The sequence below is a fragment of the Spea bombifrons genome, chromosome 3, assembly GCF_027358695.1.
Source record: "Spea bombifrons isolate aSpeBom1 chromosome 3, aSpeBom1.2.pri, whole genome shotgun sequence".
Taxonomy (NCBI): Eukaryota; Metazoa; Chordata; class Amphibia; order Anura; family Pelobatidae; genus Spea; species Spea bombifrons.
In genome coordinates this window covers 35,131,340-35,143,559 of record NC_071089.1, presented here as the reverse complement: position 1 = coordinate 35,143,559, position 12,220 = coordinate 35,131,340, and the positions used below count along the sequence as shown (strand labels likewise).

General features: G+C 37.5%; 1 protein-coding gene across 1 annotated transcript in view; it reads left to right on the top strand.

Annotated features, from left to right (window-relative positions):
- CAPN9 (calpain 9) overlaps window positions 1-9,189 on the top strand; it is a 28,937-nt gene extending 19,748 nt beyond the window's left edge. The window contains exons 11-20 of the mRNA XM_053459408.1: window positions 87-295; window positions 1,794-1,830; window positions 1,916-1,996; window positions 3,528-3,585; window positions 3,966-4,030; window positions 5,338-5,406; window positions 5,811-5,889; window positions 6,472-6,588; window positions 7,740-7,798; window positions 8,583-9,189. Of these exons, the coding sequence (XP_053315383.1) occupies window positions 87-295; window positions 1,794-1,830; window positions 1,916-1,996; window positions 3,528-3,585; window positions 3,966-4,030; window positions 5,338-5,406; window positions 5,811-5,889; window positions 6,472-6,588; window positions 7,740-7,798; window positions 8,583-8,609 (801 nt within the window). The 3' untranslated portion in view covers window positions 8,610-9,189. The remainder of the gene's footprint in view (window positions 1-86; window positions 296-1,793; window positions 1,831-1,915; window positions 1,997-3,527; window positions 3,586-3,965; window positions 4,031-5,337; window positions 5,407-5,810; window positions 5,890-6,471; window positions 6,589-7,739; window positions 7,799-8,582) is intronic.
- The last annotated feature ends 3,031 nt before the right edge of the window (window positions 9,190-12,220 follow it).

Here is a 12,220-nt window from a genome sequence, read left to right as displayed (position 1 = left end):
CATGTTTAATTTTTGTCACGTTTTGCCACATATTTTTGGGAAGGATTGTGCCGTGGAAAATAAATTCTGTTTATGTGGTTTTCCAGAGTCCTGGTGCCGAAACACAGTTGACAAAAGACTTCTTCAAATTTAGTGCTTCTAAGGCACGGAGCAAAACTTATGTTAACCTGAGAGAAATTTCTCAGAGATTCAAGCTTCCACCTGGAGATTATGTTCTTGTTCCTACAACATTTGAACCTCACCAAGAAGCAGACTTTTGCCTCAGAATTTTTTCGGAGAAGAAAGCCGATATCAAGTACGGAAGTACATAAGTCGATGTATTCATGAAGCATAAAATCTTCAGAATTTTGAGTGAATTAGTTGGGGTATTTTTAAGTGTGGGGAAATACAATTTTGAATAGTTCATGTTTTCATACTTTAATTGAAACGTCTAACTGAGACATGTGAGTTTACCTGAGCTTGGCCTGATAGACGAAAGTAATTTTTTTTCCAGAATACTCCATGGTGATTTTTGAGAATCATCATGGGCTTATTATTTGGTTAACTTGACCCTTAGTGATTATAGCCATGGTCAGTTCTGTGTTTTTACAGTGTTGTGGTTTTTTGTATCTTTTCACAGGAGCGTAGCTATCGCGTCCATTATTTTAACAGTTTAGCTTCTACTAATGAAAAATCTGTAAGAAATGTAATACTATGGGGAAACTGCATGCCAGCATGGGAATTTTGCTCATTAGAATATTATCATGGTTTATTTGATCAGAATTCCCTTTTTTAATAATGTGTGTAGTTATGTTATGCTGTGTACCCCTATGGGGCTCATAGGTACTTTTGCCCCCACATACATACTCTCTCATTTATGATTATTTAGCTCCAATTATCCTCGCACACAGTATTCTGCAGGGTCATATTATGTAAGCCTAGGGTCATATTATGTAAGCCTGCTGAACACCTGCTTCACTTTTTACAGTAACCAACACAATGGCTACTACTGTTGTAGCAACCGGATTGAAGAGCTTGGGGCCAGAAGAGCTCAGGGACCCTAGATACAGACCTTGTATGCAGGGCCAGCCCAAGGCAAAATGCCGCCTGGGGCGAATTTTAAAATGCCGCCCCCCCTTGTACTTACCTTTCAGTAGTCCTGCCGCAAGTCTCCCTGTTCGGTCTCGGTGCCGGCTTGTAATGCTGAGCCCTGGAAATTAGTATATTAGTATATCTGAGTATATGTTTATTTATAATACATTTCAATGAATGTATATATAAATAAGATTATACCAGTATGGGCATTTGTGTCTAAATTAGCATGTGTGTGGTAACATGCATAATTTATGTGTTCTGTCTGTATATTGTGTTATTAGGTATATATGAGTCTTTATGTTGTGCGTATAAATAAATGCATCAGAGATGGTATGATAGAAGTAGAATCAATCAAAGTACCCCAACAGAATCACTGTCTAACTTACATTAGAAGAATATACTTGTATGTATTATATGTAAAAATCACTATACTATACTGAGGCACTCTGTTTAAAGGGTACTTAATTTTGCCAATTTTCAAATAAAATTAAACAACCTTATTTAATCATTTATAATGATTTAATCATAAAAATATTTCCCAACATTATTCAGTTGTAAGTACAGAATTAGTTTGCCTGTGTTTTCATAGTGTAAAACCTCAAACACTTTTTGATCCTTGGTCTTGTCTAATATTCAGGATAACCTTACGTGAATCCCATACATTTATGTTTAAATTCCATCATGGGTATTAAAAGCATGGTTTTTTTTTTGCTTTTCAGAGAGATTGATGGAGAAATAAATGTTGATCTTCCAGATGTAAGTAAAAATTTATTTCTTTTTTATTGCTTGTTTTTTCCTGATTTACGTGAATACAGAGCCATTAAAAATATATTTTTTCCAGCCTCCAAAACCAAATCCCCCTCAGAAGGAGACTGAAGAAGAGAGGCAGTTTCGCAGTCTATTTGAACAAATTGCTGGACAAGTAAGTCTCTATAGATAGCCACACATTGTTTTGATCTATTGTTATTATATCCTAATTGTGATATGTTTTATAATCGGAAGGGCCCTTTTCCATGGTCTACTTAGTCTATATTTAGACAGCTGTCTGTAACACCCTTGAAAGGGGGTAGCTTGGATTTGAACCCACAACCTTTTGCGTGCAGATCCTGTACTTTGCAGACTCCCCAGAGGAGGACTGCTATTCCTGTGGTAATGCTTTCTGTTGGACTATTGCCACAGGGATTGCTCACCTGTTAGGCTTGCTATCTGATACTACCTCAGCTGACACTCATTCCCTAGTCCTATATAAGGACGTTCCCTCTTAGCCCCTTGCCCTTGTGTGGTCTAGTTGCTAGTGACTCATGGTTTAGATGTCCTGTTGTGCTGCACTGACATTCCTGACTTCTCCAATCCTGACCTCAGCTAGTTCCTGCTTTTGCCCGAATGCCGACTTTGGCCTGATTCCTGACATTCTGTATCTCTCAATTCCTGAATCTGGCTTGTCTGACTTCATTCGACACTGCATGGGAGTAACTAGAAACCACAGGAACCCGGTGCAGATATTGCAAGAATAGCAATAGAATAGGATAGGGGAATATGGCCGTGCTTCCGCTGACATCCTCAGGGGAGCGGGCATCGCTAAAAGCATCCTTACTTAAAAGAGCTATGTACAGTTTGCGTGGTGACGCTAAAATTTTAGCTCATTTGTGCAGAGACGTTTTCACCAGCATATCAGCATGTCTGTGGCCAGGCCCGGACTGGGACAAAAAATAGGCCCGGGCATTTAAGACTGAGCAGCCCATTTTTATTTATTTATTTATTTATTGTTAAAGCCCACCCATGATGTACCATCTTTGAATTTCCCCAAATCACTTAAACATTCATGATAGACACAAACACTTACTCACTCATTCACACAAATCATTAACACATATTCATTAATGCAGTCTCACAAATCATTCAAGCAATTCATCCACACATGAATTCATTAATTCTCATACGCATTCACACAATTCATCCACACATTTATTCATTCATTCTTGTACGCATTCACACTACCCCCTCTCCCCATCTACCCCTCCCCTTCTCACTATGTTCCCCCTTATCACTATGTACCTCCTTCCCCACTTCTCAATATGTACCCCCTCTCCCCCTTTCTCACTATCTAACCCCTTCTCTCCCCTCTGCCCCTTCTCACTGCACCCGCTTCCCTCACCCTACTTACCTTGATGCCGGAGTAAGCAGCAACTGCGACCGGGACCAGCCCCTACGTCAATCCGGTCCTGGGCCGCAAATGCCCGGTGTGCCCAATGGCCAGTCCGGGCCTGTCTGTGGCTAATAAAAATATATATTTTTAACCATTTTGACACAATGAGCATGGCATCTACACAGTGGTTAATAATGTAAACAAAATAATAGAAAACTTTTTCAGGAGGCAGCTATTAGTATTTACTGTCTTGTAAAACCATCCTATAGTGCTTGAAATATCTTAATGTAATTGGTTTTTCTTTCAGGACCTGGAGGTTAATGCAGAAGAGTTGCAACACATCTTAAACTCTGTTCTACGGAGAAGTAAATACATTTGTCTTTATACTGCACAAAAAAGAAAAATATGTTTTTGTAAATTACATTAAAAACGTGACCGTGCAAGGAATTTAAAGGGTGACTTATACAGTATTTATAGTCAGTGTAGCTCATATAAGGTGATCTTTATGTTGTATTAACAGAATTGCAAGCTGTGTAGATAACGAGAAATGTGTTCATATATTTGGGCTGCCCCTTATTTATGACATCATCAGTGTACACTAATTTGCCTATGGTGTGACACTAGGGAAAGAAACAACACACAATTGTTTGCCAAGTTCTGTGTATTAACAGTATACACACTTTTAAAAAAATTTCGACATTTTACCCAAACCATTAATCTCTAGAGCTTTTTTCCTTTTTTTCAGCAAAGAACATTCAATTCAAGGAATTGAGTCTTCTGTCATGTTTAAACATCATTTCCCTGATGGATGTATCCTTTCAGAATTGTTTTTAAAAATGGCTAAAATATTCTAGTAACAAAATGGCTTCACTATAGTTGTGGATCTATAGGTTTTTAGAAATGATGCATATACAAAACTGTTTAGGTAAAATATAGGCTAGTCTAAGCTGTATATGAAATCTTCTTTATTAATTTTTTTCTGCCCAAGACTAACAATTTTATTTATTGGAAAGTGTAACAGGCAGGAAGCCCTATAATCGGTGTAAAAAAGGGAAAGAGAGAGTATGGTAATACTGGCCAATGTTTCATTTATCAGGAGCATTTTGTACATTTGGATAGTCAGGCACTCATGCTATACTTTATTCATTGTAATGCAAAAATTTATATTCGGGCAATTTATTGATGTATACAGTGTCTTTGTATTCTGCAGCACTGTACAATGGGTAAACTGGAAATAACAAGCAATAAGCATATGCTTGCAGATTTTTTACTACCTACTGCCTATCTAGAAGGAGTTATGTAAATTACTTAAAAGTGTCTCTCTTTATGATGGACCAGCTTCATAAGGGTATCCCATTTAGAAACACTAGTTAAATAAAGAATAATACTTCTGGATATAAATAGGACAGCAGGAGATAGAGTAGGTGAAGTGAGCTGTTATGTGAGAGTAAGGTATAACCTGTCAGTTGAAAGACATCCCTAACGAAGTGGCTCTTGAGGGATTTTTGTAAGGACTATAGGCAAGGATAGGCTAGGGAATAGCATACCAGAGCCATTGAGAAGTGTTACAAAGTAGAAATCAGAAAAAAGAACAGACAAAAATCATCAGATGAGTGGACAGTCTGGGTTGGAGTGCATGCAGAGGTAAGTGAGAAGATGTACGTAGGGCTTTGGATGTGAGAGTCAAGATTTTAGATCCTGAAGCTTAAAGTCAACCAGTAAAGTTGATGGAGGCGTTAATAGAGTGATGGGTAAGGAATATAAGTCTGGCAGTGACATTTTTGATTTATTGAAGGTGGTAGGATGGGCCTAAGGGAGATCACCGAAGACTGCGATACAGTTGACAAGTGGGAGATGATCGAGAGCCTTAGTTTACACCTTGTATTAAGAAGCGGTAAAAGTGGACAATATTTTTTAGACGTAGACAGCAGGGTTTTTATTTTTAGAACAGACTGGATATGTGCGGTAAATGAGAGGTTGAAGACTAAATGTATATTTTACAACTAACTGTCTCAGTAATTCTCAGTAAAGTTATATTGATGTATAACACTTTTTGTATTCTATGCCCCAAATAATTTTCTGATTTTATAAATTGACCTTAACCCATGGTGCACCAGACCAGTGGCAACGGAAAGCTTGAATTTGATGAATTCAAAATTTTCTGGGACAAAATGAAAAACTGGATAGTAAGAAAGCTTGAACCGGCTGTGATATTGAAGTATTAAATATGAGACAGTCAGCTGTGTTGGTTTCCATGATGGAATTTAAAACATTTCCACATTTAAACTTGTACCCATTAAGATGAATACAACTTGGTATGATGTTGGGTTGGTTTATTGTGTAGAACTATGCAGGGTATATCTCTCGCCAAACTCAACTTGATGGGAGATTCACAATTTCAGTTGGGTGATTACATTTTGAGTTTATTCTGTAATGCAACTGACACTTTTTTTACTAATACTTTTTGTTTCTTCTTTTGAGCACATATCTAATATCCTTCAAACATTCTTTTTGGTACACCTATTAATACTCCATATAATATAACAAAACTATTTGTATCTGAAGTGATTAAGAATTTTATTATTTACAGGGTATCTTTATGTTGTATGACACAGATAAGTCAGGAACTATGTCTTCATATGAACTTCGACTTGCTTTGAAAGCCGCAGGTAATGAGATAGGTGGAAACACTATTTCAGATCTTTGCTATCAAAAATATTTTTAAAATGTGTTGTGTAATATAATATGGAAATGCATTTGCTATTTGTTGCCTTTGAGTTCTATTCACTAAACAGCAAGTGTATGTGAGTTGGCTAAAAGGGTGAGTTTGCACCAACAAATTCACACAATTTAGACAATAATTCAATTCACTGGTTCACTAAAGTCAAATCACATTTGCACTCTCTAGAATTGGTTAATAGGGCATCCTTTTTATGGCCCAGGTATGCCTTTTCCATTATTATTATTATTCATATGGTTGATGTATTATTATTCATATGGTTGAGTAAAAAAAAAAAAAATTACAGTAAAGTTTGGACATGTTAGTTTTAATTTAACTTGCATGCCCTCTTCTGGCTCTCGCAAAATTGCAGGCATTTGTAGCTTGCATTTTTTTTGTGAGTGTTAGCATGCAAGACTATGCATCATCAGTCAAGTCTAACTAGACTGGCCACTTGTCTACTTAGTTAATGCACCCAATGACGCTGTATGAACATAAAACAATTCATATTTCTTTTTAATATTTCTTTCAGGGTTTCAACTTAATAATATTGTATTGCAACTTGTGGTCCTACGTTATGCTGATGAGAATTATCAGATAGAATTTGATGACTTTCTCAATTGTCTGATTCGTTTAGAAAATGCTTGCAGTAAGTATTTACTTTTAAGAAGTAGACATGTGGATTTGAATTTGTACGGAATTTAATTTGCCTATTTCGTTAATTTGTCCAAAAATGAGGAAGGGACCCGTAACAAAACAAATGAAAATGAAACAAAGGGTTCAGAAGTTTTGTTTACATTTAATTGCTCTCACACTCACTCACACTCTCTCTCAATGTCTCCCTACCTTCTCTGCCAACTGCTTCTATGTCCATGTCTCCTTTTCTTTAGCCCCACTTCTCTTACCTCTTCTTCTGTCTTCTTTTTTCGTCCATTTCAGCCCCATTAACCAGGCCTCTCGGACCACTTCTACAAATGGACAGAGTTTCCAGGATTAGAGGAATGAGGGAGAGGGTGTCCCCATGTGTGCATCATGGCTCTGCTCTTATGTGGAGAAAGAGTAGCTTTTCTGTTTGACTTGATCATTATATAATTATCTGACTATTTATTTAATTTAAATGCTTCTTTATAGACAGATGCTGTAAAAAGAGCAAGTAATAAGTAGGGTTCCCAGGTGGGCTTTATTTGACAAGCATGACTGTTTTTTAAAGATCAAGCCAGTTACATACCATGATTGGCTCTAGGAAGAACCATTTTTACAGGGAGCAGGCTGTGCTCCTTAACAGCCTGGTACCACCCCTGACAGCTGAAGCTGGTGTAGATACAATATAACATCTTCCAAGTAGACTACCCTATGTAAGCAAAGTGGACATAATGTAACCAATATATAACAAACTTACAATATGTAAGTAACCTCTGACTTTAGGTTACTTAGGTTAACCTTTGATGCCTTGTGTACATGCAGTTAACCTCTTGTATAATGAAGCACAACATTTCCATGTGTTTGTAGTTAACATATCAAATGCTTGAGTGCAAAATGCTTGTGTGTGTGGTTCGATGTGTCTAATGCAAGGGTTGTTCTTCAAGTATCGGGGTCTACAAACTGGCCAGAGATTCTGCATATATCTCCTAGAACACGATGCAATCTATTTTGATTGTGATTTTATCTTCTGTTCATTAGGACATAGAAAGTTATTGACTTGTTTGTTTTTTCTCCCATTTGTAAGAAACAGCTATATAACCTCATTTCAAATCATGGTTATTACTTTGGCATTAAATCATTGTACATTTTTATTTTCAGGGGTGTTTAAGGCTCTTGATCAAAGCAATGCAGATTCCATAAGTTTGAAACAGGCTGAGGTAATAAAACCTGTGTTTTATGTGTTCGTGTGTGTGTGTGTGTGTGTGTGTGTGTATTCAGTCACACGAAAAAAAAACCCTAGGACGCACTTTCATTGATCTGGAGAGCGACCACAAGCAATGTAGTCACAATGGATTTGTGAAATGTCAAAATAATGAAAAAAATTAAATAAAATAATTATCCAGTTATGTAACCATCAGGGGAACCATCCAGTTCCAGCAAAATGTAAAAAAAAATGTAAAAAAGTTTATTTTTATGAGCAAGTCCTAAAATTAGCACTGTATCTTATCAAAGAGGCATGGAAAGAGTTACAATACTAGCATTTAAAATATACATGGGGTGCTTAGTTAAAAAAAAATGTGGTTTGATGGGGTAAATTGAATAGGCCAGCTTCAAAGATGTCCCAAATAAGACATAAGTGCAGGATTACAAGATAAGAAGAAGTGGTTTTGAATAGCACAACTTTTTGCCCTAAAACTTGAAAAAAGAAAAAATATAAAAACATTGGGTATTCCTAAACTTAGGACAAATATTAGAATTGTCTCAGCAGGTTTTTCCATAATTTTTTATAGATAAGTAAAATGAGTAAAAAGCCATAAAACATTTTTTTCACTATATTTTATTATTTTTATATAGTAAACTAAATGATATGATCAAAATAATTCTATCTAAAGAAAGCCCTTCTTGTTCTGAAAAAACAATATATGCAATCACAATTTTAACGTTAATAAGAGTAGTATCTATAACTGAATTTTAACCTATTGTATTGTCTTTTATTTGTAGTTCATCAGTCTTGCAATGAACATTTAAATGGGAAGACGGACTGACGGCTATGGAAATGAATTTACAGCAGTCTATGGTTTATGTTTGGGAGGTCTGATAAATTTAAGCCATGATAGAGACGAGAGAAGTTATGTTCAATAAAATTGAGATTTAAAAATGTGACCTTGTACAGTTTTTTCTAGTGTACTTTCACATATAAAAATATCCAACAAATCCCAATAGCAAACTTATATATGTTCTCGTAAGTTTACAAATCCTGTACACAGTAAAATATGGTACATTTCATAATGACTTCATTCTGGAAAGAGAATGTAGTTGGATAGGGTTTATTGACCCAAAAGCATTAATTACAAATAAAAGTAAGGCTATCGATGAATGAATTAATATAACCTTTCACTAACAGCACGGTTAATGCATGGTTTGCAAAATCTGGTATATATTTGGTACATATGCAGGGTATATGGGTGAAAGTACTATAACCATAAAATATTTCCTCTTTAAATACATTTGAATTAAACTTGGTTAAATGTCTGTACTGATTTTATATAGCAATTTGTTAGCGTGTATGGTTATGGAGAATAAAGTAAATAAATGATTTTGAATAAAATGTTAATGGCGTTTCTTACTTTACTAGTATTTTGTCTAGACACCAGGCTACTCCTGCTTTACACAACAATGTTTTACATTTTTTGTATATACCAATCTCAGCAAAAGGTAGGAAAAACCGTGATGTCCATCTTCTTCGTTAACTAAAAGGTCTCTAACCACTAAACCTGAGTTTGCAAGTACCCATTCTATACATCGATATAGCCATGTCAATGTAAAATAAAAAGAGAGAGAAAGAGAGAAAAAACAAACAAAAAAGACCACAGACTGTGTGTAAACCACAGAAACAAACAATTAATCATGGGCGGTTATCGTATGTATTCAACATGAATCAGAGTACTGGTAGTGTAGTAGTAGTGAAATATATAGTAGTGTAACTTCTGCCTAACTGAATTTTTTGCAAAGTTATAGAATTTCACTTAAATGCGATGGATACCTTAATTTAAGTAAGGGTTTTAGCATTCTAAATTGCAATATCATTGTCACACTCTACCTTTCTATTCATTCACGGAGACCACACTTTTTCATATATGTGGAGTTTATGTTCATTAACGTAGGTCATCCTCTCTAAAATCCTGTGTTGGTCTATTTGATGTAACACATGCGCAATAGAAGGAACGTCAGAGGATTTGCTAACAAAAGCTTAGTAGCCAAAAAAATTTGAATGACCAATTTCCTAACATGGGATGTGATGCCTTTTGGGAACATATGTAAAAGAGCTAGGTCTGGAGTGAAAGGCAACTTAATATTAAGTAAGGAGTGGAGAAACCTGAAAATCCTTTCCAACAGAGTGGCGAGCACGACTTAAACATGTGCGCCAATCGGACTGGGGTAAGGTACCATCTACAAACTATTTTTTTTTGTAACTCGTAAGGTTCATGGACTGGGAAACACCTTTCGTAGCTTCCCCTGTGCGCAACCAAGACCCCAAAGGGAACGTGGTAGCCAGCTCTCTCTCCAGTGCACGTACGTGGGGTACCTTGTTTTCCCACGATTGGGATAAAAGTGTCATGTAGCATGCGGAAATCATGCCTTTCTGCTGTGACAAAGTGAAACAATAGGATTGGGCAAATGCTCTAAGGACCGGGGAGGGGACAATGAAGTTTGTATGTAGTGTCTAATTTGTAGATACTTATAGAACTCAGTTGTAGGAATGGAATAGGAGGTTTTGATATCCTCAAATGATCTCAAGATCGCTTTATCATATAGGTCACTGATCCGCATCAAGGAGGACCCCGTCCAGCATCTCAAATCAAGACCCGGAATTAAAATCTCTAGAGTGGCCAGCGGTGTGGCTTTAGTCAGAGAATGCAATGATGGAAACTTTCTGCTAGTCTTATACCACATGTAAAATGTAGCTGATCTAGTAAGTGGAAGCTGGGGTAAAGGATGGCGTCTACGTGGTGGCAGCCAAAGCAATTGGGACACAGGAAAAGATAACTATTTTCTTGAATTACCAATTGCAGACGTGCCTCCGTTGCATGAAATAGAACCGCTTGGGAGAGTACAGTAGCTCGGTAATACATTGCCAAATCGGGAGCCCCCAACCCTCCCTTGAAGTTGGGTGTGTAAAGCACTTGTCTAGAAATGTTTGACATTAATAAAATTAGTCAGTATCGTTTGCATACGAAGCAAAAGCTTATGGGGTAGTGGCACCGGGATGGTGCAAATATATATATACATAAGTTTTGGGAGGGCCATCATTTTAATGGCTGTGATTCTACCCAACCTGATAAGATAAGATTGTTGTACAAGCGCCATGAGCCTTTACCTACAAATGGATGAGCTACCTTGAATGCCATAGAAATAGGGGCATGATCATACCAGGTAATAAGACTCATTGAGCATTCTAGGACTGATTGTAATAAAGTTTATCTATTCTGCTGTATGACTTATGCGCAGCTGAATAGAAAGAATCATCTTTTTCTGAAGGATAGCGAAGATGCCAGACATCATATAGTTGGAATAAATCTAACAATGCCATCAATTTGGATGCTAATTGTTTTGATTGGTTATGATATTTTCCAGTCGGTGTAGCAGAGCAATCTAGGGACAGATCTAAAATAGTTTTCAAATCCCCACAGAGAATCAGTTTACCCTTTTTCAGGGCCCCCACTTTCGTAGGAAACCGTGTGAAAAACTGAAACTGATTACTATTCGGTGTATAAAAGTAGGGGCGGATTAACATACGGGCTGATGGAGCTGCAGCTCTTGGCCTCTACCTGAAAATAGGCCCAGTCAGGGCCAGACTGACTGCAGGCCCCCAACTGTCCCAATTTAGGCAGAACAGTCCCGATTTTGGCACTCTGTCCCGCTCTCCCTAACTCTGTCCCAATTTGCCGTCCCATGGGCAGGCCAGTGGAGCACAGAAACTGTGCAATTTGATAAGCAGTTTCTCCTTCAGTAAGGCTCTTTGTCCCGCCTCCTATGCTGGAGGGGGCGGGCTCACAGAGTCAACAGAGTTCCTCGTGTGGCAGTAAGTCCCGTGGAGGAGAGCACGGAGCAGGCGGGAAAGTAAGAAAAAAGGTAACAGCTATGGTTCTAAACAAATAGGAGCAACAATACACAATGAGGAGAAGGCTGGGGCATTATATAAATCAAGACTAAAGGGGCTGCTGGATGGGAGCATACATACACAGTGGGGGAAGGCAAGGGACACAAGGTTTTGGGGGCATTAATACACAAGGGGGCTGGCTAGGGGCATCACTTACATCTATACTAAAAGGGGGCTGGCTGGTGGTATAAATACACAATGAGGGCAACACACAAGGAGGTTAGGGGTATCACATAAAGGGGGGCTGGCAGGGGGCATGAAAACATAATAGAGGCTTGACTGGGGGCAATACACAAGGTTGTGGGATCACCAATACACAAGAGAGCAGCTGGGGCCATTACATGATAAATCAATACTAAAGGGATTAATATAATTTTAAAAAGAATGGAAGGGAGGCTAACATTAGATTTTTTGTAATTAATCTAAAAAAATCTCTTCTGCTGTGGACCAGTCTTTCAATGATGCTTAACCAGCATCA